General features: G+C 38.3%; 1 protein-coding gene across 1 annotated transcript in view; it reads left to right on the top strand.

Moving 5' to 3' along the window:
- The window catches only part of CHCHD6 (coiled-coil-helix-coiled-coil-helix domain containing 6), a 230,450-nt gene that overhangs the window by 87,941 nt on the left and 115,649 nt on the right, over positions 1-26,860 (top strand). Inside the window, exon 5 of the mRNA XM_087707812.1 lies at positions 18,252-18,335. Coding sequence (XP_087563938.1) covers positions 18,252-18,335 — 84 coding nt within the window. The remainder of the gene's footprint in view (positions 1-18,251; positions 18,336-26,860) is intronic.

The following is a 26,860-nucleotide window of genomic DNA, read 5'->3' as shown; positions in this document are numbered from 1 at the left end:
ACTGGGTATGTCTAGAATGATGAAAAGAAGGACTAGAGGTGACATGATAGCAGTCTTCCAATATCTCAGATGCTGCCACAAAGAAGAGGGAGTCAAGCTATTCTCCAAAGTCCCTCCCAACTCTGTTATTCTAAACTTCTAAGCTAGGTCTTAGTGTTGGAAGGTGAAATCTCTTCCTGCTGAAATATTGTCTGTCCTGGCTCTGTATTCAACACATTAAAACGTCGTCATGCCAAAGAGCTTCACTAACATCTTGTGTTTTTTGTTTGTAGTTTTCTGTATTGCATTCCTGTCTCCAAAACAAAACAAACTGTGCTTTATAGCAGCCTAATCCCTGGGCTATGGCCCACTATTGGGCTCTTTGCAACTGGGCCACCAAGGAACTGGTCAGAGTGCTCCCTCACACAGCTCAACTTGTACACATGGTGTGTGGGGGGGGGCATAAATGTTAGGGACTAGTGCTTTACAGCACTCTCTGGGAGGTTTACCATGTCAGTATATTACCTCCAGCACTCTGGGTCCTCTCAGAAGGATTGAAGGCTGAGTCAACTTCAAGCCCTGTCATTATTGAACTCCAGATTGTGGGCAGAGTTTGTCTGCAATACTGCATTCTAATGACTGCGCCAGGTTTATTTTTTATAACTTTTATGCTGCCCAGAGTCACTTTGTGGGGGAGATGGGCAGCATAAAAGTTTAAATAAAAAAAGTAAATCTTGGTGTGCTACCAACTCTTCTGGTTCCTTCCGTCATTCTGATGGAGGAAGTATCACACTATATGGCAGTGATGGCTAACCTTTTGTGGAACAAGTTCCCAAAGTGCCCAAATGCGCATGCCTGAACCCCCCAAATGCAATGCATCCGTGGTCCCTGTGCATGCGCTCCCCCATGTCCCCCGCATGCATGCATGCTCCCTGCACATGCTCCACCCCCACGCACACACCCCACCCCCACATGTGAGTGGCCCCCACACATGCCCCCTGCGCATGTGTGGCAGAGACTCAATAACCAGCTGGCTGGCAGGATGTGTGCACGCATGCGCATTGGAGCTGAACTAGGGTTATGGCTCATGTGTCTAGGATACCTGTATGTAGTTCCTGTTTGTGCCATATTTATGTCTATACCAAGAATTAGTTTTCAGGTGGACCTTTAGGTCCACAATAGACACACTTTTATTCTAGTGATTTGGAAAATATTCTGGTTAATAAGGGGAATTTAAAATTATTTGTTTTATTTGTCATTTATTTTATTTATCTATCAATTTCTACAATGCCCATCTCACTTAAGTGATTCATTTAGACATTAATGCATTATTCTCCAGTGACTTGTTGCAACTGGAGTGAAGTTATTCTTGGGTTATTTTTTCCTCCCTTAATCATAAAAGAATAAGTCTTTCCTGGTATGATTTACTGTGATGCCTCCCCAAGGTTTTTGTTGCAAAGTTTATTTTGTATCAGTTGGTTTAGCACAGAAATTCAATAATATTTGGCCAAGGCTTATTATGTGGCTAAAATACTGGCAGATTGGAAAGCTATCCTGTAAGACTGGGAATGAGAGACAAAATGGTGTTTGACTCTTAGTTCAGCCTATTAACTCTTTGATACTCTGAAAGTTCTATCTGTCAAGATTAGCTAATACAGGGTGGAATTTATCTCTCTATCAAAATATAAATAGAATGGACCATGTTAGATTGCTGCTCTGTGAGCTGCACTGGCTGCTGGTTCATTTCTGGGTGCAATTCAAGATGTTGGCTATGATTTATAAAGCTCTCCTTGGCATGGGTCCAGGTTACTTGATGAACCATCTAGTCCTGCTAGGACAGGTCCATTCCACTTGTTCTGGCAAAGGAGGCCTGCTGTGGATACTCTCCGTCAAGGAACTCTGGCTGGCAGGACCCCCAAGAAGAGCTTTCTCTGCGATAGTGCCAGATGTCTGGAATATCTACCCCCATATAGCTGTACTTTATTTGTTTTTTATTGTTTAATTTTTTATTATTATATTTACATTTAAAAAATAATTTTACGTTTTGTTGTAAGCCGCCCAGAGTAGCCCTACAACTAGATGGTAGACAAATTTAATAATAAGAAAAATAAATAGTAAAACTTTTCAGAAATGTCCACCTCTACACATATAGAGTTGCTTCTAGTTCTGTGGACGCATCACAAGATTAATCTCAAGGTTTTCCCATTTTTGTTTTCTAATTTTGTTTCTTCTAAAACGTGAGAATCCATAACATCAGAAAAATAAAGTTTTAGTGTCTTTGTAATAAGTGTAACAAGAGAAGAATGATGCACTATTCCTGCCTTTAATCAAGGAGTATTTGTTTCTTAGGATGATCTTTGTTTTCTTATACGAGGATAATATAGGGCCCTTATAGGTCAATGAGATTCTAATTTGAGGGGGCCTCCATAGTAGGCATTTTCAATATCTGCCTCCATTCTTTGGAACTTTCTCCCAGCAGAGACTCAATCTCTTCCCTCTTGGTCTTTTAGAAAAGTTTAAAGTTTGTTTTCTGTCGGAGGGGGGAATGTCATGATTTGAAAGTGGATTGTTCAGTTTTAATGTCTTGATGTTTTTGATTTGATATGTACTTGGGCTTTTCTGGAACCATTATTTTGTATGTTGATGTTGTTGGCCTCCATCAGCCGGCCAGTGTCGACTGGCGACTACCCGGAGGAGAGCCTTCTCTGTGGCTGCTCCGACCCTCTGGAACGAACTCCCCGTGAAGATTCGTACCCTCACCACCCTCCAGGCCTTCCGCATAGCCCTTAAAACCTGGCTGTTCCGACAGGCCTGGGGCTAAAGACTCGCTGCCCCACTTCGAATGTATGATTGTTGTGCTTTTTACTATGTACGGTTTCTATGTTTTTGTTATTCTGTTTGTATTTCCCCTCCTTTTTTGAGTTGTGAGCCGCCCTGAGTCCCTTCAGGGAAAAGGGCGGCATACAAATAAAATTAAACCTAAACCTTAAACCTAAGAGGAATGCGCAAGTGTGATCTATCTATTTTGCTTGACTTTCAAATTGTCTACTTTATTATCTCAAAATAAATAGATAATTTCTGATACAGTTCAAGGAGAAAAATTAGTATATGTAGCAGCCTGTATTCTGATTTTATCATAATCTCTTATTAACCACTTTATTGCTTGCTAGAAAGGGAGACTATTATTGCTACTTAAGATTGCTGTTTTGATTAAAATTGCATTTCATGTTATTATTTTGTTAAGCATAAGAACATAAAATAGTCTTGCAGATTAAACTAAGGACCAACTTAATTCAGAACTGTGCTTCTTACACCGAACAAAGAAACATAGGAAATAGACATAGGCATCCTCCAGTTTTGTCCCTTAAAACTGGTATTTAGATGCGTTATGCCTTAAGCCTAGAGCAGGGGTTTCAAACTCAAGGCCTGTGGGGTCGATCTGGCCCATGAGGCTGCCCTAGAAACAGCGAGGGAGGGCCTGCGGTGCCTCTGCCAACGAAAATGGAGCTTGGGAGGATCACACACAGTTCTCCTGAGCTCCATTTTTAGCTGCACAGCCTCCTGCAATCCTCTACCAGTGAAAACAGAATGCTGGTTGTGTATGGCCCTTCCGAGCTCCATTTTCACTGGCAGAGTGCTTGGGCCACCACAGGCGCTCCTGATACAAGTGACATCAAGCTGGCCATGCCCACCCTCACCACGCCCCATCCAGCCCCCCCCCCCCCCCCGAGATGAAACACAACCCTGATGCAGCCCTCAATGAAATCGAGTTTAACCCCCCTGACCTAGAGGAATTGAGGTGTAAGACTAATATCCCTTGATAGACCTATTCTCAATGAATTTACCGAACCCCCTTTAAAATTCATGCAAAGTATGACTATAAATCAGTCTTGTGGTAATGAATTCTGATAGGTTAACTATGCATTATATGAAGAAGTATTTTCTCTTATCTATTTTAACTTTCTTTGCAAACTTTTTCATAAAATGATTGGTGGTTCTAATGTTTTGAGAATGGGAGACTAACTATACTTTCTTCATGGCATGCAAGATTTTGCATTTGACTCATTTCAAATGCTTTTCTTCTAAGCTGAAGAGTCCCTGGCCCAGTAATAGTCCCTATCTGTTTTTCTTTCATATATTTGCTTTGCAATTTAATATTCATTCTCTCTATATGACTCAACATATGTTTTCCATGTGTATAATCAATGAACATATGCTTGTTCAGAATGTTGCAATTTTTCCCAGAGTCTTCCATGATCACCTTAGCATGCAATTATTGACATAACATGCAACTGTGAAGTGCTATTTCTGTATGTGTTTTAGATTAGTTTGCTTTTTTTGCATTTTTTTATTTTTATTAAACAAACAACACACAAAAAATAATCATCTTACATTACATCTTGTAGAAAGTGTGTCAATTGGTTACAATTAGCTTCTCTTCCACAGTCATTACTTTCATTCATATCAAATGTCAAAGTTCTTAATGAGTCTTACTTTCAACATATAGTTCTCATTTGACTGAAATTGTTTTAGTGTCCTTTTGCCTAGAATAATCCATAGTTAAAAACACAACCACCTAATGGCATTTCATTAATTATTACAAAGTCATCCAATAGCCTTAAACCTTTATAACATATTCTAAACAAAAATCAGTTGACAAAGTTTCTAAGCCCTTCCCCCCCCAATCACTGTTTACAATTTGTGTCCAGATTCTTTTTGTTATGGTAGTACATATATATATCATTAACTGTATCCCTTATCCTTATCATTCCATTGTTAGTTGTTATAATTAATTTTGGTTAACAAAAAATCCTTTACTGTTATATCTATTTTCTTCTCATCAAACTAACATATATGTATACCTTATTGCCCTTATCAATTATTTATTTAACATAACAATCTATAAGTTACTAAATTACTACTTACTAATTATAAAACTTAGTTAAATTTTTTGTTATCTACTTTCATATATCCAATAACATTACACCTTTATAACATATTCAAAGTAAGAATTAATTAAATTTCTAAACCTTTTTCCCCCAAATCATTGTTTGCAATTTATATCCAAATTCCTTATGTTAAACTATATCTGTGCGTGTGTGTGTGTGTAATTAACTACATCTCTTATCATTAGTTAACAACATTTCTAAGCCTTTTTTTCCAAGTCACTCTACAATTTATATCCGAATTCCATATATTAAACCAGTACATATATATGTCATTAACTATATCTCTTATCATTTCATTATTATTGTTATCATTAATATTGGGTTAACAAAATCATTTATTACTTATATCCAGCTTCCTCACCTCCAGCCAACATAGAAATATACCTTGTTACCATTATCAACTATTTATTTAAGCAAACAATCTAAAAATTACTAAATTCCTACTTACTAATCATCAAACTTATTTTTTTTATTATCAATTTTCATATATCAACCTGTTTCCCTTCCAGAAGGCATGTAGTCTTATTTCTTTTGCCATTTGTGGAGTTAATCTTCTGTTTATTTCCTTAGTAAAGTTTTTATGGACATCTCTCCGCACCTTGTTGTCTGTTGGATCTCTCAGGTTATCTCGGCACCCTTTTGCTACTTTAATTGATTTATCTTTGATTATCAATCCTGCTTCTGATAAAAAATTTCTCTTTAAAACCATCATTCTTTCTCTTTTTTTCTTCTTTTGTGCCTTGAAATTTGAGGTAGAGCTCTGGACCATCGAATTCCCCTCTCCTCTCGCTTTCAACCACTTTCATTTCAGAAATCAAATCATTAGTTTTGTTATCTTGGTGTTCATTTTTCTCTTCAGTTTTTGGAGCTCCATCTCCGTCATTTTTGTCTGATATAAACTCTATCTTCTTGTCAATTCTCCAAGTTACCTCCAATAACTTTTGAATTACATCCCAAATCTTTTGCAAAATTGAAGTTTCCTCTTCTGAAAATTGATCCATGTTTCCAAATTGCAAATTACTGCCACTCTAGCTTTCAAAAATTATTTGCAATTTTCACAAGAAAGAGGTTCCATTTTTTCCCCTTCTCCCAGTGCCGATACAGCTCTCAAAGGACAGCTGTGGTAAACACTTTGTGCCCTTGGCTCTTATCACTTTTAGTTATGGAGCTTTGAAGTACAAAGACAGTGAAATTAAAGGAGAAGTAGGAACAAATGCGTAGTTTTGAGCCGAGGTGGCGCAGTGGTTGGAGTGCAGCACTGCAGGCTACTTCAGCTGACTGCAGTTCTGCAGTTCGGCTGTTCAAATCTCACCGGCTCAAGGTTGACTCAGCCTTCCATCCTTCCGAGGTGGGTAAAATGAGGACCCAGATTGTTGGGGGCAATATGCTGACTCTGTAAACCACTTAGAGAGGGCTGAAAGCCCTATGAAGCGGTATATAAGTCTAACTGCTGTTGCTATTTTTAGTTTCAAAAAACAAACAAACCTCTAGCTTCTGGCCTCCGAGTAGCAGCGATTATTTTCCTTCATGCTCTTATCTCAGATTTAAGAGGGACAAAGTTAAATGGAGTTTAATAGCAAATAATAGATGATTTTTGTTAGAGTAGAGAGGGAGATTTTCATCCTTAAGTTGTAAAATAAAGCAGAAAGGAGCCGAAGAAGAAAAACCAGTCCGTTCACTTTAAGAAGAGGGGAGAGAGAGAAAAAAAATTGCGAGGAGCATTTCAATCGACAAAGTGTAGTTACAAAAAGAAAAGCATACTAACCAAAACAATCCAATGAAGATCAGTTCCGCCGCTAACTTCTTCTGCTTAAGGATTTAATTTAGCATAAAAAAGAAGTTCTTTTGGGCAATGTTTTTCATAACAGGAAGAATTCACCAGCTGATCACACTTTCTCTTTCCATTTCCTTCCATTCCTTAGCCGTCCCCACTTCATCAGCCTAGGCTGCCTTTTGTCGCCAGCTTGAAGTCCTTCTCTTGTATCAATCAGAGACTTGTGTTGTCCCTGATATCAGCAAGATGTGGTCTTCCTTTCACCATCTCTTCCGGATGGTTTAGGTCTGATTGGATCCCCCAGTGGCAAAAGTATCGGCTGCAGTCTCAGAACATCGACTGCACGTCCGTACCATAGAGACGTTGGCTCCTCCTCTAGTTTGTGCTTTTTGATACGTATATTTTAGATCTTTCACTCTTAATTAAACTACATTTTCATTGTGAGACATGTATTTATTAATCATATCAGAGTACCTTCACTCAGATCTATTATAGGTAGGCTTCGGCTTACATCTGTTCATTTAGTAACTGTTCAAAAATATAACAAAACTTGAAAAAAGTGACTTGCAACCAGCTGTATTTACTATATTTGTCACAACATGCCATGGTCAGATGATCAAAATTCGGATGATTGACAACTGGCATCTATATACAATGGTTGCAGCCTTCTGGAGTCATGTGATCACCATTTGCAAACTTTCCCATTTAGCTCCCAACAAGCAAAGTCAATGGGGGAACCTAGATTTGCTTAAGGACTACGTAATTTACTTAATAACTGTAGGGACTCATTTAACAACCATTGTGGAAAAAGGTAGTAAAATTGGGTGTGACTCATTTAACAAGCACCTTGCTCAGCAATAGAAATCTGGTCTCAGTTGTGATGCTGCCTGCATATTCTTCCTCTTCTTCTTTCGCATCCGAAACATTTACTTTTCTTGGACTTCATTCTAGTCTTTTTATTGTCCTTCAAAGTCATAATTTTAATATGTTATAAGCATATAGATAAGGGGTCATCAACTCGCAGCTCTGGAGCCGCATGTGGCTCTTTCATCCCTCTGCTGCTGCTCCCTGTCTCCAGTTGGCACCCCAAATTCTGGTTGGGAGTGGGGAGAAGCACAGTGTGCCAGGAGAAGATTCTATGGCAAGGGACGGATTTTCCAGTCGACCCCACAATTGATATGGCTTTCAGTTACAACAGGTAGAGGAAAAAGTTTGCTGCACTAGGATGCGACTATGGTGGGGCAACCGAGCTTCCAGTCAGCTCCAGAATTGAATGGGGGGCTTCTGGTTAGGACCTTTGTGGCTCCTAGTATTTTCTTTTCTGTGGGAAACGGGTCGAAATGGCCTTTGAGTGTTTAAGGTTGCTGATCCCTGGTATAGATATTGACCTAGGTCACCAATCATGGTTCTGCTCAATGGAGAGGTTTTCATAATAAATTTTTAATAAGATAGAGAAAAAGTAGATTAGTTTGTTATCCTTAGGTTTATCTATGTTGCTTACAGTACTCAATGTTTAAAGTCAGGAAAGTATTAATCAATTTTAACACATTTTGTCATTAGTGCAATCAAAAGCCATTTTTAGCCCAGACTGTGCTCATGCTATTCTATGCAAGGTTGGATCAGTAACCTAGAGATTGCAAACTGAGATACAGTTGTATATGAATCTCCCCAATTAGAAAGTATATGTAGTATACTGACACCCTCAGAGCATGCACATTTTTCATTTTCAGTTACTTTCTTAATAAATCCTAGCATGCCTTTTTATAACTACATTGAGTTGTTTACTATGATCCCAAAATCATTTCCCTAGTTACTTACAGTTTTGACATCAGCAGTCCATATGTGAAATGTTTGCACCAATGTGCATCACTGTGTACTTAATTGCAATATCTTATTAATTGATGTATGGTTTGCCAATATTTAGACTGTATTGAGATTAATGTCCTCTAGGCTTCCCCTTTTTTTCTTATCCCGTTCATCATACTGATTTCCCCAGTGAAAAGCACATACGGCTCCATACCTATATATATGTAGACTCCAACATTGAATTGCAAGTAAATTTATTCTCAGATAATGTCTGTGTAATACATAAGGCAAAAACATCATTGTCTGACTCTTGCCAGGGAATACAGTTAGTGGCTGGCGGATTCCAGCCTTATTTGGTGGATTTACCTGAATGAGGAGCCTGGAATACACAAAATGAAAACAGACTTCTATCACCACTGACAATTATGTCAACTAGAAGTAAGAGGAAATTGAAGTTCCTTTTTCTGATATTTTTGCACTGCAGTAGCATGAAGCGGGTGACATCTGATCTTGTATAGATTTTGGACGCCCATTCCCACTTGCTCAGAAACTCACCATGGTATATGTTTACCATTCCCTGGAATTTAATAATTTCTTTCCATTTTCAATCTCTATGGGAGCCCAGTAACTCTTGTCAAGACATGTGTGTATAGTCTTCTTAGCTACATTACCAATATAATTTTGCCATTTTCTTTTCTTGGGAGACTTAACTAACTACTCTAATTTATAGCCATGGAATTTCCTGATGATCTCCCATCCAGTACTAATCAGGTTCAATTCTGTTTAAATATAAATCCAGGCAGGTTTGGTTCCTGAGACAATGTCACAGAGAAAACAAAATTAAAGCAGATAACTCTCATGACAAAATTATTGATAGCCAAGCAAATGCTAATTATAGCATTATACCATTATGTGGTATAATGATGAGAATAATTGTTTTTCTTGGGGATGAAAATTGTCGAACTTGTACAGTGGTGGGATTCAAATTTTTTTACTACTGGTTCTCTGGGCATGGCTCGTTGGGTGTGGCATGGCTTGGTGGGCATGGCTTGGTGGGCATGGCAAGGAAAGGTTACTGCAAAATCTCCATTCCCTCTTGATCAGCTGGGACTCGGGAGGCAGAGAATAGATGGGGTGGCCAGCCAGAGGTGGTATTTACCAGTTCTCCAAACTACTCAAAATTTCCACTACCGGTTCTCCTGAATTGGTCAGAATATGCTGAATGCCACCTGTGGACCTGTAAATATTTGACTCTGTGAACATGTTGGCAGCACAGGGGCTAAAGATTTGCTGAGCAATATACAGCCAAATTCTTATAATCTTTCCAAGAGTTGGAGTATGATCTCTGTGCTGTTTCCAATGGTAGCAGCTTCTAGAAATAGAGTTGTTTTACACTTTTCTGTCTGCTCCGGGCTGCAAGAGTGTTTGTCTCTTATTATTGGTCCCCCTTAGATAAATAATTGTGATAATAAAGGTTAGCTCACAGAAGACGTTACTGCTTAAAGAATAGGCTGCCAAGTGAGTGTTGCCCCAAGAAATAAGGGAGAGTTGGAAGCCCTTGACAACCAACGAGTGCTCTGGCTTTCTCATAAACACCTTCGTCTGAAGCCAGGATGTTTATGGGCAGGAGAGATGTTTATAGTCTTGTTCTTATTCTGCTGCAGCTGTGTTATTGCTTAAGTCAAAAATAATAATAGAAGCTTGTGCGTATATGGCTTGCCATTTATTTTTTGTGAGTATGCTGAGCTCCTGCAGTTCCATGTGGCTTTACTATTTAGTCCTTAAATAATCTTTTTGCTAAAAAAGAAAAAGAAAGAAGAAGAAGAGGGAGAGAGAAAGCTTGTCATTGGTTTGGCTGTATATCAGATGTCTTGCTGAAAGAAGAATCGTCTTGTTAACTCAAAAGCTTCCAACATATTTCAAAATGGTGAAATAACTAGGCGCTTTGGGATGACTTCGCACTCCCAAATCCCTCCCCGTGTTAAGTACACACAAAGTTTGGCACTTGAGATAAATGTTGCTGTTAACTGTGGGGAACTTACCACCATATGCATGATGCTAGTTGGGGGTGGGGGGGAGTACAGCTGGTTTCCTGCCGGCATAACCCAGTTCACATTAGTTTTATGTTCCAAATTCTCCTGAGAGAGTTTGGCACTTTGAACTGGTGGGTTTTCTTCCATCACCATTGTATCCCCTCAGCGTTACCCTCAGGAGCTTTTCCAAGATGTTCAGAGCTTTGGGGGTTGCAGATTTGAATGTAGAACCCTTTCAGCTATTCCGTTGGAAGCCAAATCGATCAAATTTGTCATAACTTAAGACTGTACAGTTCCAGCACTTCAGTCTGTAGAAGGCTCTGCAGGGTCAGGTTGCTTTGAATGAGCTTCAGGTCTTAAGGCTCAATGATGTAGATGAGATACTTGGGTGACTTCAGCCAACGCTATGTTTGCTTGTCCTTCATGATAGATTTCATTTTCATAGGAAGAAGAGGATTAGAGATTAGATCATGGAGTATAAATTGTTCATACTCTTATAATGGGGATGACTATTAGACTTAGCAGAACTAAATCATTACAGGCCAGAGACTAGCATCGACTTGGGTAGATGACTGAACCAGTACTTTTTGGATGAAAGAGATTTTCTAAGTTCATTCAGTTGCAGTTTAGAATTGGCTTTGGAACTGAAATTGCCTTAGTTATCTTGTTGGATTATAAGACTCCATAAATTTCTGTTTTATGCGCCATATTGTTCAAAACCCACATGCAACTGCTGAATAAGATCATTTGGAAATTTAGAGTGAAATGTCATCACTCTGCTGTTACCACGCGGCACCAATCAGTTTTGGGTGGGGTAGTGAAATTGCTGCTTCAGGGCTTGCCTACAGTAACTAGACCAGGGATTAACCACTCAGTCCAGAGACAGAAAGGCTGTTGAGTTTTCTGCTCTGCAGTGTTTGGTTGTACTTCCACAGAAGATCAAATGCATAACTTGAGGTTGCTTCTGGAATTATCTCTGTTATTAGAAGAAATGAAGCATGGCTTCTGAGACCCGAAGGATCTGTGTTGTCTGTGAACATGGGAGAGATTGCATGGACAGCACAAATATATATTTGTATGTGAGAGAACCTTTCGCACTACTTAAATTGGAATGGAATACTTTCCAGTTCCTTATGCACTAACCCAATGTATCTCAAGTGATCTTTCCTTCCAATATCATCACTAAAATGAGAAAAGAGAAAGCAGGCCTTGTCCTTACTCACAGAATATCAGCAGTGTTCTTTGTCTGCTTTCCAGAAGCGAATGAGTAACCCCAAAGCCATTTCTTTGACCAAGGATGTTTCATCATCCATTTCTCATCTCCTTTTGTGTTTTCTGTGATATTTACATTTGTGGCAGAAGAAAAAGATTTCCTGTCACTTAAAATGCATGAAGGTGGGGTCTGGGGGCAAAGGTCAGCAAGCATTAAACCTCCCTTTAACCTATTGCTTAAAGCTAAGTAGCTGGTGATGCCTCTCCCAAGTGCAGAATATCCCTAACCAGATCGATTATTTTGGCTCATAATATAATGACTTGTAAGAATATTACTGTGGTTGAAATGTATTTGAATGCATTTGAATGTTTGAATGTATTTGAATAAGTCAATAAACAGACATATTGACATCGATCCAGTCTGCCAATCGCTGAGAACAAAAGAACTGCATCAACTACGATCCCGAGGATAGCATTTTAAAATGAACAGTCATTCCACTAGGCAACAACAAAAATTATAACCCATCAGCACACAAGAAATCGGACCATGTGTCATTAACAACAACCAACCAGTCAAACATCCCCGAAGCCAGACCATGACTCAGAAGCATCAACACTAATTTATATCACACAGACGGTACTTAAAACCAAAGACCATGTCTTGGTAACAACAGCAATCCAATTAAACAGTCTGAAATCAGACCATGACTCAGAAGTAATGGAACAAACAACACCCACACTAATTTGCATCACATAAAAAGATATTTAAAGGCCAGTGTTTGAACGGACAAGCACAATTCAAAGTGCATTCACGATGTCTCTTCAAATGGTAACGAAACGTTTGCAACCAAATTACCAAGCTCAGAGCTCAGACCCACAGCCCAGACTCTTACTGTCTATGGTTAGAATGCAGTATTGCAGGTAACTCTGCTGACTGTTGGCTGCTAGCACTTCGGCTGTTCGATTATTACCAGCTCAAGGTTGACTCAGCCTTCCATCCTTCTGAGGTCGGTAAAATGAGAGCTCAGATTGTTGGAGGCAATATGCTGACTCTGTAAAACCGCTTAGAGAAGGCTGCAAAGCATTGTGAAGTGGTATATAAGTGCTATTGCTATTGCTATACATCCAACTCTCCATGCCAGACAAGTCTTCCCAAACCATTATAGAACTAACAACCTGATGTTAAGTGCAAAAAGTCAGGACAGGAACCAGGATGTAGTTCAAAAGTACTACAAGTTTATTTCATGCTACCTATACACAAGAATCTGAACCACTAACGGTCAAGGCAAATTGGGGCCAGATAAGAATCAATTGACTTCATGGGAGAGGGGGCTGAACTTAGATCTCTTATGGGGGTGTACAGACTCCAAACTGATGATGCTTTTGACTCTGCCCTTGGGCTCAGCCTGGTCGTCATCTATGTCTGCTGCCTTTTCATCACCTCTTAAAACCTTTTGCCTGAAGTGGTCAGCACAGTTTGCCTCCATGATTCTTATGTCCCATTTCAGCTTCATAAACTCCAACATGAAATGAAAACATAACTCATAAACGTTTTAGTTAGAATTCAGCTACATTTCTTTATAACATCATTCCTTTTCTTCCTTTGTGTGTATACATGTTTTACATGGAAAATGTCTCTGAAACTGTATGGCTACCTGTGGTGTCTACACTCTCCCAAACTATAATTTCCACAAGGAGTCAGTCTGTTCTGACATAGTAAAGATTTATGACTTCAGGTAGGAAATAACAGGCATGGAGTGCTGTTAATATGTATTGTCACTTCATTCAAAATATCCATGATTGGCTAACCCAATTTCATAATGTTTGTTATGTTGAATATTTCATGTTATGCCCTCTCTGGAAGTACCATACATATTTCTAGTATCACAACAATGGGTACTTTAGTTTCAGCTTTAGCTGTATGTTAAAAAACAAACATATTATTTAAGCTATGCTGAATGTTTTACAATTCATTTCCCTTTTTGTCTCCTCCCTTACTTAAGGGTCATTTTGAAACAAACAGATTATTGGGGAAAAAAATTGTAAATTACAAATACCCCCCCCCCCAATTCAAATTTCCCATCTATAATGTAAGTCATCATGCTGTAAGATTATAGAGAAGCTGACCAGCTATTTCAGTCTCACTCTGTTAATATCCCATCATTTCAAGTCTTGGTTTAGTTCATCGTTATTACGAGGAGGAAATTTTAAATACGATAATTTGTTGTTTTTATTTAATTAATTGTATTTTGCCTTTATTATTTGTATAAATAATGAAAGAGAGCAAACATAATTAATACTCCTTCCTCTTCCTATTTCCTCACAACACACCTTTGAGATGGATTGAAAAAGAATGATTGGCCCAAAATCACCCAATAGACTTCCTGCCTAAGGCGAGAATAGAATTCATGCTGTCCCAGTTTTCAGCCTGGAGCCTTAACCACTAGACCAAACTGCCTAATGTCTTATTTTATTTTATTAAAAGTTTTAAGTTCAATAGTAAAAATTAATATAAATCAAAAAGTAAAAAGAAATATATAAGGAAAAAATAAAAGGTGCAAGAAAGCAAAAAAAAAAAAAAAAAGGAAAGGAAAAATAAGAATAAAATAAGAAGGAGAAGGAAAAAGAAGAAAACACACACACAGAGATACACACACAAAGACACACACAGCTAGAGAAAAGTTCTCTGAGGATGTTCCAGCCTGAGTCCAAAAGCTCAAGAAAAAACTCCCTCTGATTCTGGTGACCGTATATTTGCCATTATTCATGAGAGAAAATAAATGAAAAAAGCGATTTGCCATTCTCATCGAAAGAATTTAACTATATAAACCAGGGATCGGCAGCCTATGGCTCTGGAGCTGCATGTGGCTCTTTCATCCCTCTGCTGCGGCTCCCTGTCGCTGGTTGGCTCCACAATTGATAGGTCTTTTGGTTAGGACAGGTAGAGGAAAAAGGATGCCGCATTAGGAGTAGACTCTATGGTGGAGGAACCAGACTTCTGGTCAGCTCCAGAATGGGTTAGGACTTTTGTGGCTCTTTGAATGTTAAGGTTGCCAACCCCTGGTATAAAAATTGTATAAACCATTTCATTATTTCTTCACCTTCTCTTAGTTAACAAATATAGAACTCTTTATACCATAACTTAAATTTAACAATAGCAAATCCCTTAACATCATTTCTAATCCATGAATCAGGAAAAGTACAGAACACTCAAACAGTCACATTCAGTAACAGATATGAAACTCATCATTTTGTATCTCAAGCCTTAACTGTAAGTAAATCCAATAAATAACATCTTTTCCAGTCCAGATGTCAGGATAGAGCCCCCTGCCCCCAAATTCTGAACTATGAGTCCAATAAAGATTTGTCACTACACCGTACTTCCTGAAGACTTTTCGTTTAATTATACGAGGCCTTAAATAGTCCACTTGATTTAAATTAAATACTGGTGGGATTGAAAAGTTCATTTGCATAAGAAGAATTTGCCAATGTAAAACTAAATGGTTTTAGAAAGCCCCATTGCATCTTATATTCAACAAAGAAATAATCAAATTGCTTGCTGTAAAGCAGGAATGGGATGCCAGATGTTGGTGAATTAGAACTTCTAGCATCTCTTGTTATTGGCTCTGCTGGCTGGAGGTTCTGATGCTTTATTGGAATTAATTGCTAGCCGTAGTCTTGATGAAATGTGACATGCATGGCAAAAGGAAAAATATAGTTGCATGGGTTTATAGCACAATCATTTTGTTTTTCTTCTTGCGTGTGTTCAGGGTCCTTTGTTTTTCTCCCCATAGAAAAGAAAACTTAGAATAACTCTATTGCCACTTTGAATGTACACTAATCGCCATACATTAAAATGAAATTTTGTTGCATATAGCTCTCAAAGGGTCTCCACCTCTAATATACACTCCATAAATATGACAAATAAATAGATAAACACAAAATTATGCATGTTCCCACATATATTATATGCAGAGGTCGGTTCCTACCAGTTCGGACCGGTTCGGCCGAGTGGGTAGTAACTCGGCCTGCCATGCCCCTGAACCGGTTCTATCGTCGGTGCTGCCATCTTGATTGTCGGGTCTGCATATGTGCAGAACAATATTCATTGCAAAAATGTACTCCCCCCCTTTTAACATCATGCGCATGCGCAGACCTTTTTAGGTGCAAATGTGCACGCATGCAGAACTCAATTTTTTTTGCGTAATACCAGCACCAACCCACCCCTGATTATATGACATGGAGAAACAATACATTCTAGTTTGCATGTATACATAGATGGCGTGAGAAACAAATGTTGTGAGTTTACCAGAAGGATGGCATAGGGAACAAAGCTGTTACAGAATCTGGTAGTTCAGCTAGAAATACCTCCTCCCAGAGGGGACTAACAGAAGCAGACCGTGAAGTGGGTGTGTGGGGTCTCTGACAATGCTTTGAGTTCTAAGTACATAGCACTTATAAGCAGTATCCTGAATGACAGGAAGTGAGCTTCCTATAATCTTCTCGGCTGTCCTTACCACAATTGACTATTCAAATGTTTTAGATGGTTTGCTTCTTGACACTGGCAGCTGACCACAAAATGACACCTCTGAACCAGCAAGGAATATTTCTGCCCAGATTACCTAATCAAAGGCTGACTGTTCTAGGAAAGAATGGTGGTTTACATTATCATAGTGTCATATTCCTTTTGCAGTGTTTCATGCTGTGGGTTTGTGTGTCTAACGATAACAGGAGGCTTCTGTTTGCACCACTTTCCTTTTAACATTGATTTTTTTTAAAAAGATACTTTAATTGTTGGAGGCTGGTATGTTGCAAATCTAGTGCCGATTTCCAGCATCATGTTTATTATCAAGAATACTAGGTATTCTTAATGAGTTCCTTAAGTCCTGTCCGTCCCCCCCCCCCCGAGAAAAAAGAAAGAGGAGAGGAGAGGAAGGAGGGAAGGGATAAAAAGAGAAGGAGAGAGAGTAGGAGGGGGAAGAGGAAGAGAGGAGTAGGGGAGAGGCAAGGGAAGAAGGAAAGGGAAAGGAGAGGAGGAAGGAAGGAAGTAGAGAAGGGAGGGAGAGTGAAAAGAAAAGAAAAAATAGGGTGGTGATAATACAAAATAGGTCTATGGGATGGTAAGCAAATATACAGAATGTATATTTTAACCTTTTATATGGAAAAGCAAATATATAAACATGATAAAAGATAAATAAGAATAATAACTATGTGAATGTATACCTGTAACTATATATAAGAGAATAAAAATAAAAAACTTTTTAAAAAAGTTTCCCTTTCCCAAAAAGTAAAAATGGTGGTTAGGTATATTCATCTCTACATTTCTCCCAGGATAGCCCCTATTTCTCCTGCTCACATGTGAGTCTTGATAGTAAGAACTGCATTTTGTGAATGCAGGTACTCTCCCATGTATGACTATAGATGTAACACATTTTCAAATTCTTAACACATCCATCATTCCAAAATAATTGGAAATGCCTTGTTATAGTCTAAGAGTCTATATTTGATGTCTTGGGTGTTATACTGTCAAAAGAAAGGTAGGGGAACAGAAGGAGAGTCTCCACTAGCATAGAGGCATAGAGCCTGGTTAACTGAGTCAATTGTCTCAATTGTTTCTGCCTGCCTGGTCTGTTCTAGCAGAGTAGGTGCATTAGAGATCCCTTCAGTTAAATACTGCCATCTTGTGGGGCCGAGGAAGCATGCCTTCTTCCAGAGGACCCCACTTTCTGAAATAGCTTTCCTCCCAGAGATGTGGGTACCTCCTCCTCATTCTTCTGGATATTCCTGAAAGCCCGTAAGACCTGGTTGTATTCCCAGATCTAAGGTTAAAATAGCTGTTCTATATTTATTGATAGGATCCCTGTTATATTTATGCACTGTTTATTGTTCTGGTTGTTCTAGCCCAGGCTGTTTGTGTGACTTGTAAATGTCTTCATTATTTTAATGTGGGTTTGTTTTTTTTTTGATTTTATAAATTATCCAGAGACTTCTGGAGTGGGTATCCATAACAAATCTAGTAAATAAATAAGCTAACATTAATTGGAAAAAAACCCACTATTATATCATTGATCTCTGCAAATAATTTGGGGAACATTCAGTGACTTTATATGCCAAATGAGTAATACAGAATTGTTTAAACAAGAAAATAGAAAAGCATTCAAATGTAGTCTCCATTCTGCAGATGGAGTGTGCAATTCCTTCGTGTTTTGGTCCAGCAATTCAACTTGATAAGTGTCACAGAGATGCATTGAAGCATTTCAGACTATTTATCTTCCTTACTCCTTTTTGTGATAAGGATTGCATTGACTAGAAATAATTCCTTGTGGACACAGCCTCTGTTTTCTTGCCAGCAGCCTGGTACAATGCAGTATGTTGGGATTGACACACCTTTCTCATGTTTTCTTCCTTTCCTTCCTCTTCCTTCCTTCTTGCTTGCTTGGTCACATATGCCTGCTGCTCACTTTCTGGGTTTTTCTCCCCTCTGTCTTTTCACTCTAGGCAAAGGAACTGCAATGGAAAGACGAAGAGCTGAAGCGGAGAGAGACCTTCTATAAGGAACAATTGGCCAAGATGGAGAAGAAGGTGAGGCAACATGATCTTTCATCTGCATCGGCTTTATGTTAGTGGGATCAGAGTAGATCATGAGAAAAGAGAAATGCGAATCATTGTGCTGAAACTTGGCATTCTTAGCCCCTCAAGCATACTTTTTGTGGCTCTCCTCCTTCTCACACACTATTAATATGCTTCAAAAGCATAACCTTTAAAACAGTGCACATTTGAAATGGAACTTAACTGGATTATGTTTTTTTAATAACTACTTTTCAAAATCTTTCAGAGTGTTTCCCCTTCATCCCAATTTATGAAGCTTGTTTAAAGCAAAATTACAGTTTTTAAAATATCCTTTGTTAAAATCGGTGTCTCAGACAAACAAGCAGAAAACTAGTGCAAATCATCTCATCTTATTCTATACATATGCTGTACATTAAAGTCACTAATTTATCTATGGGGAAACCAATAGATCAAAACCTGTTGAATCCAAGTGCTGTCTGTCTTGCACCATGTAAACTTTCAAAATGAGCACAATTTAAAAAGGTGCCATCCAGCATCTTTTCAGTGTAAAAATGACCCTTTGGAAATCTAATTTGTATATTTCTTCCTGTTGTATTTTTTTAATACCATGAGTTTTTAAAATGGGGATAAACAAGAACTCACCAGATCATAATTGCATCTTCCTGAGAGTTCTTAAAGAACTCATATGTGAAGTTGCTAACTTTCTAGTAAAGACATGTAACTTTCAAAATTCAAAATAAGTTTGATGCCAGAGGACTAGGAAGTAGCCAATGTAACACTATTTTTTAAGAGAGAGAGAGAGAGAGAGATCTGGGAGATTATAGGTCAATTGGTTTAACATCTGCTCCAGGTAACAAGTAGAAACAGCAATCAGAATAAAAAAACATAGACATACTGAGTATACAAGTCTTACTGTAGGAAAGTGAGCATGGATTTCATACATTGTATTTCACCAATCTTTTGGAGTTTTTTTGCAAGTATGAGGAGGCACATTGATAGAAATAATTTTATTAACCTTGCATATTTTTTCAAAAAGGTTTTTCCATCAAAGGTTTCTGAGTAAATTTAGTAGCAATGGGATAAAAAGAAGTGTTACCCAATAAATTGCTAACCTGTTCAAAGGCAGAAAAAAAAATAGGAGTGAAAGAGAAACTTTCTCAATGAATGGAAGTAAGAAGTGGTTCCTTAAGAATCTGTTTTGGGACTGATTTTTTTTTAAATGAACTTGACTTTGGCCCAAATAGGGAGCTGGCTACATTTGTAGATGATATTATAATGTTCAGAGGGATGTGTGTGTATGATCAAAGAAATGCCAAATAAATTTAAGCAATTATAAAAAGATGCTCATTGGGATTAAAAAAAAACCTAACTTCACATTAATGGAATCTAATCTGTCTGTAACTAACCAGAAAAAAGAACTTGAATCATAGTTCATATTATAATGAAGATGTCAACTCTATATATGGCAGCTGTAAAATGGGAAATTTCATGTAGGCTTGAAAGCTAAAAATGCTATCATAACAATGTCTATATATAGTCTGTGGTACCATTGGTATTGGAAATATTGTGTACAATTCAGGTTGATACAGTTGACAAAGGATGCAGTGGAACTGGAAAGATTCAGAAGTGGGAATCGAAATAATACAGTGATCAAATTCTTTCCTTTGAGAAAAAGCTACGAGACTTAGAGAAAGAGGCAGCTCTAGGGTGATATGATTAAGATGTACAAAATCATGTAGTATGGCAGGGAGAAAGTTGTAGGAAGATTATTTTCTCTACTCAGAATGCTAGAACCAGAGCGTGTTGGAATGTGCAGCTGGAGAAGAAGCTGGTGGAGGGAATGATGACAGTAGCGCTGTGGTTTCTCAGGGAGGAGGCAGCATGTTCTAGAGAAAGGCTCAAACAGTCCTCAATTGGGGAAAGGAGGAAAAGATTCAAGGTAGTCACACCAGAGTATATCTATTAGGTTAGAAGGTCTAAAGGGTTTAAGAACTTTAGTCTGGAGAGATTCTGTTTAAGTAAATTTTAAAAAAAACCACTTAATTCTATTAGATCTCACTGTGTTGTCTTTGGGCCTAGGCTTGACACAAAGTTGTCTAATGGAGCTGATTTACAAGAGATTTCAAACACAATAGAAGCACTTCTTCACAAAATACATAATTAACTTCTGGAATTGATTACTGCAAGATTGATGGCTACTACTTGGAAAGTTTTAAAAGATTAATTAAATCAAGGGTATATCTTTCATGGTCTATTGGTTGTGAAGACACCATGTCACTTCTCTGTTGGCAGTAGCATATGTTCAAATACAGGTTGCAAGAGAGCAGTGACAGGAGTGTGGTATGTCTCTTGGTCCTCCTTGGCTTGAAGACACTTCAGAATGTTTGGGTTGGCCATTATGAAAAACAAAATCATGATCCAGTAGGGTTCTTCTTATGTTCCTTCAATTTCATGCCTGAAGGACTCAATGTTTTTAGGAGTATTTATAGTCTGCCTTTATCTATATACCACCAAAACACTCCTGTCGGTCTGTTTGTAACTTTCAATTGGATGAAATGGTGTGTCATAGAGCAACAATTTTTGAATCAAGTTACTTCAGCTGAACTAACTTTAAATAACACAAAAAAATCTTGGACTCATTACTCCCTTGCAATTGAAATTTCAAGTATCTTCAGACCAGTTGTATTTACAAAGTTGTAACCACCTTAGCGCCACCTTGCTGCTATGGTCACCCACAGTCACGTGAGCATGATTTGTGACATGGCTTGCCATGGTTTCCTACAGTACAAGCAAAGTCAATGGGTAAGCTGATATGAAGTTGGAGGTCACTCCAGTTCTAATTTTTTTTCTTGCCATCTGTGGTCATTCTGTTTATCAGTTTAGAGTTTAGGTAAAGAAGTATCTCTGAAATGATGATCCAACAGTTCATAGGTTGTATGAAGAAATGTATGAAGAATAATTTCTAGAACTTGAAAGCAAGGTATTTGTTGACAGGGTTTGTGCATCGGACTTCTATTAAGATTTATGCTAAGCTATCAGTTAATTAATGCATTTATATTTTCTGTGCTTCTTTTGTGGCAGAAGGAATAAGTAAACCACTGATTTAAAAAAAATTAAATCTCAAGTATATGAGAGCACTGCTGTGTTATGTGTCATGGGACATCCTTGACACCACTCCCATTTCACAGTTATGCATCCAATTTAGAAAGAGTAAACAGCAGCACAGTGTAGGAGAGGGCCACGGGGGTATTGCAGACTTCCATTATCCACGACGCTTATTCTGAAGATTGGGCACTCATGCTTTAAACTAGCAGTGCGTGACTTGTGGCTCAAAGCAACATACAGCATTCCTTCCAACATCTTTAGAATGTCACCAGAAATCCCGTAAATTGCTGTAGAACTATAATTTCTAACATGACAGAAGGGAACAATTAATTAAATACTTAGAAAATAATAATAGTAACAGTATTTACTGTATTTTTCGGAGTATAAGATGCACCTTTCCCCCGCCCAAAAGAGGCTGAAAATCTGGGTGTGTCTTATATATCGAATACAGCATTTTTTTGCTTCCCGAAGCCCCTCCCCTTCACCAAAATGGCCATGCATACCCTTATGGAGGCTTTCAGAGAGCTCCTGGGGGCTGGGGAGGGCAGAAATGAGCAAAAAATGAGCCATTTTGTGTCCCACCCAGCCCCAAGCAGCACTCTATAAGCCTCCATAAGACTATGCATGCTAATTTTTTTTACAAAAACGAGCCCGTTTTCGTGAAAAATGGGCTGTTTTTTTGTTCTCCCCCCCCCCGTCAGGAGCACTCTGCAAGCCCCCTCCCCCACAGCTATTCATGTCTTTTATTTGAAAAAAAACAGGCCCGTTTTCGTGAAAAACAGGCTGTTTTGGTGGGGTTTGCAGAATGCAAAAACTTTTTTTCTCCCCCTTTCGGGGGAGTTAGAATGATTTATGAGAATTACATTGATCAAGTGCTGTGCCAGTAGAAACAAGTCTTAGGTTGTCAGTGATTTCCTTCTCCAGCACATGGAAACATCTACCTACCTACCTACCTACCTACCTACATACATACATAAATACATACATACTCTATCTCTCCCCCTACCTACCTACTGTATTTCTCTCTCTCTCTCTCTCTCCCCCACCTACTCTTTCTCCCTCCCTACTGTATTTCTCTCTCTCTTTCTCTCTCTATATATCCTTTTATCTACCTACCTACCTACCTTCCTTCCTTCCTTCCTTCCTTCCTTCCTTCCTTCCTTCCTTCCTTCCTTCCTTCCTTCTGTATTTCTCTCTCTCTCTCTGTCTCTGTCTCTATCCCTCTCTCTCTATCTCTATCTCTATATCTACCTACCTACCTACCTACCTACCTACCTACCTACCTACCTACCTACTCTCTCTCTCCCTGCCTACCTACAGTATCTCTCCCTCTATATCCCTCTATCTACCTACCTACTTTTTAAAAAAATTGCCTCTTCAAAACCTTGGTGTGTCTTATACTCCGGTGCGTCTTATACTCCAAAAAATATGGTAGGTGAATTTTAATTGAATGTTGTCCTCAGTCCCCATTTTTTGTCATTCCAGCCTAGACTACATATTGGAGTGTAGGCTCTGGCCCCTCAGAGTTGAATAAGACTTAAATGACAATTATACCCAAGAGGAATGTAATCTGTATATTAGTTTTGGCTACCATCATATCAGGGGAGAGACCGCAATTCAGTACTATAGTACATGTTTTGCATTACAAGATGTTCCAGGCTCAGTCTCTGGCAATTGCATATAGAAGGAGTTCAGACCATTGGGAAAGAGAAGTATGTAATTTTTTAAAAAAATAAACCAAGTTATTATCTGATACTCCTGGGCTTTATGTATTAAGCAGAGATTTTGCAATGAAATTTACAGTCAATCCACCACACAGTGTAATGATCACAATGTTCATGAGTGAACTCAGGGTTTTATTTTATTCTATTTTTGTGAATGAAGTTTGACATCATACTGTGCTTTTTTACATGCTTCTCTCCAGATTTGTATTTGTATTTCATAGGATATGTATGTATGTATGCATGTATGCATGTATGCATGCAGGTAAGTGTGTATGTATAAGCAGTAATAGCTTACTGGCTATTGAAGAAATGTGTCAAAGTTGACATATTCTCATCACAATTGATTTACTTTAAAGAAGCTGGATTTCCTGTTCTCACTTCATTTTTTTTAACTTATAAGCAGACCGAAAGCTATAAATCTATAAGTGCTGCTTTAGGAAGAAATCCCATTGAACATAGCCTATTTCTTAGAAATTTTGCATGGAATTAAGACTGTAAAATTTTAAAACAGGACAAATTAAGAAGCTTGACCAGGGTGTTAAAATTGAAAGCTATCAGCCCAATTGCATGCCATTGGTAATTATTTTCTTTATTTCCTTCTTCTAAGTTCTACGCACAATAACAAGTTTGTATTTGGGGTGGTGGGTATTTTCACACTATATGGTAGTAGATAGTTTCTTGACCCTTGAAACATCAGCATTTCACTGGCAATAAAATAGAAGTATGCCTCCAACTGCTGTAGAATGAGCCTGAATTAGAGTTGGAGATGGAGGGGGCTGGCAGAGGAAAGAAATGTACTTGAAGCAGTGTAATAAAGCTTAATTGTATTAGTTCTGAAAAAAGATTTTTGATCTTCAAGGATAATTTTATTCCCGTAATAGCTGGAAAGAGAAAATGCAGCACCGAACAATCTTTTATATTAGCTGCTGCTTTTATATTATTTACTTTCATTTGTTGAATACACACAGACCTTGACAATTTTTTCCTGCTTCCATAGATACTGCTTTTGAATTCTTTAATCCTAAAAGAGAGAAAGAGAGAGGGAGGGAGGGAGGGAGAGAGAGAGAGAGAGAGGAGAGAGAGAGAGAGGAGAGAGAGAGAGAGGGAAGAGAGAGAGAGAGAGGGGAGAGAGAGAGAGAGAGAGAGAGAGAGAGAGAGAGAGAGAGAGAGACTCACAATGTGAAGTACGTTGAGGAGGAAAGATTGGAGTAGTTGTTTGGTTAAATTGTTACGGTTGGATTTTCGAGAATTAAAAGCTAGACTCTTCTGATATACTGAGTGATTCAGTATATAAATAAGAGACTCAAATAGTCATCCATATGTGTTTTTAAAGGCATATTTTTTTATTTGGAGTTTAACACATGGACTGTCCAAAGTCTGTCTACTTCAAAATATCAAATCTTACTGACTTTACAGGATGTTCTTTCCACCTAATGAACAACTAACAAGACTATTATGATCATACCTTTTTCAGGTACTAAATTTCATAAATTTCTTACAAAACAAGTCGTAGGTTTGTTTTAAATGCTGTATTAATAAAACTGACTACATGATTATTCAGTGAAATTCAGCATATGCCTTTATTCTTTTGGTGTGCACATGAAACATGTCCTGTTTTCCAATGGTAGCTGCTGCTGGAACAAGAGGTCACAGGCTCTTGGCCAAAGGAGAACAGTTATATTGGATCACTAGAAAAAGCTATGGAGAACAGCCCAGTGATATTATTGGCAATTTTGAAATGAAAACAAGGGGCCAGAGAGTTATTGATTAAGATAAAAGATCAGGATTCTCAATGATAGGTAGCGGGAGGTGCTATCATCGGGCTATCGTCAATCCTGATTGGTCCATAGACTGAGAGAAAATGTTGCAGCCACGCGGTGAATGAAGCAGTGGCCATTTTGTTTCAACCACAAGGCTCGAAGCATAGAGACAGGAAAGAATTAGGTCTAAATTGAACTTGCAGCCACAAAATCGTTTAGCAAAGGGGAAGGAGGCCCCATTGTGCAGATTCCTTCGTGGGGTTTAGCAATGGAGCCTGTCTGTCAGGGTCATCATAGCAATGACGTCCAGAGCCGAGGAACCCTATGAACCTCAGGGGTCTGAGGCTTCTAGTTCAGAATCCCTACACCATTCTAGAAATAACTAGAGATGAGCAGAACTACTGCAAAATCGCTCTGCCCACACGTGACTCACGAAATCTATTCAGAAAGATTTACAGCATTGACAGCCAATATACCCCCACCCTGACAAAAAAAAGGTCCCTTAGAGAGACTAAGGCTATTTAGTGCTGCTCTCAAATGGAAGGGGAGCAGAGCTTAAACATCAAAATCCGCTACCATTCATAGAGTCAAAGGGAGCAAAACCTGTATTTTTGATGCTTGTATAAAGGGCAGTGATCTGAAGTCGATTGGGGGCATATAACTTATCAAAGGCTTGGTTTCCTTTCATTCGAAAAAAAATCTTTGTGGATTTCTCTATTCTCCTAGGAAAAAGGATAAACTTGTATTATCTATTTGCTTGGAAGTATGTTTGCTGATTACTCTTCTTGAAGCTGTGCTGTGGAGAGTATAATAATAAGACAAACAATATGCCGTATAAATATTATAAAAGCAATGAAAAAGCTCCCATTAAATATAAACAAAGTAAATAGAAGTACAATATAAAATATAATGTAATTAAAAGAAGTCTATAAGGTGTTTACATTGTGTAATGTTCCTTCTTTGACTTTGGGGCAATTTCTGCTCCTTTTTGAGATACAATTAAAGATCAGTTATGTGATTTTTGTCACATAATGTCATATCCATGTTTCGACCGAAAGATACACTTCAATCAAAATCCTGCCACCAGTATTTAAACAGAATTAACACAGACCTTTCCTCACCCTATCCCATTTTTAGGAGGCATTTGCATTATTTTCATGGTTTTAACTAAGCACTGACACACTTTAAATGAAATAACATTTTTCTTGTGTCTCTACAATATTTTAAAAATTGTTCCTTGAACACCCACTTTTGTAAGTATGTTTATTTAATATATTTGTATTCTGCCTTTATTGTTTTTACAAATAACTCAAGGTGGCAAACTCTTATTTGCCCACAACAACCCTGTGAGGTTGTTTGGGCTGAGAGAGATGGACTGGCCCAAAATCACCCAGCTGGCTTTTATGACTAAGGCAGGACTTGAACTCATGGTCTCTCACTTTCTAGCCCATACCTTAACCACTAGACCATACTGGCTTTTGAACAGCAAACTGGGTCTTAAACTGCTTCAAACTGTTGATATGATATGCCCAATTGTAAAATTTGCAATAGTGAAGAAAAAACAATCCTGTTAATTGAAGCAAAGGGAGTCTTCTTTACTTAGTTATTTTTATAATAGAGGGGCATGATACAACATAGGAGTCTGTAAATATTGTAATATGCCATTATTGGATTGTTGTTGAACTCTGTATTTCCTTCCTTCCTTCCTTCCTTCCTTCCTTCCTTCCTTCCCTCCCTCCCTCCTTCCCTCCCTCCCTCCCTCCCTCCCTCCCTCAGAAATGGCTATGTCTATATCATAGGGTGTTTTTTTAACAGTATTTTCTGTTATAAACAAGGATCCTCTTCAGCAGCTGAGTCTGCCTAGGGACAGTTTTATTAGGCATTTTAACATGCCACCCCACCCTTCCCATTTAATCCCTCTGTTTACTTAGAAACACTGCTGTGTTCT

Source organism: Thamnophis sirtalis, unplaced genomic scaffold, assembly GCF_051295495.1.
Source record: "Thamnophis sirtalis isolate CommonGarterSnake01/CBP01778 unplaced genomic scaffold, rThaSir2_p1.2 scaffold_3, whole genome shotgun sequence".
In the NCBI taxonomy this organism is placed as follows: domain Eukaryota; kingdom Metazoa; phylum Chordata; class Lepidosauria; order Squamata; family Natricidae; genus Thamnophis; species Thamnophis sirtalis.
The sequence above is the reverse complement of the archived record's forward strand: the minus strand, read 5'-3'. Positions and strand labels throughout refer to the sequence as shown.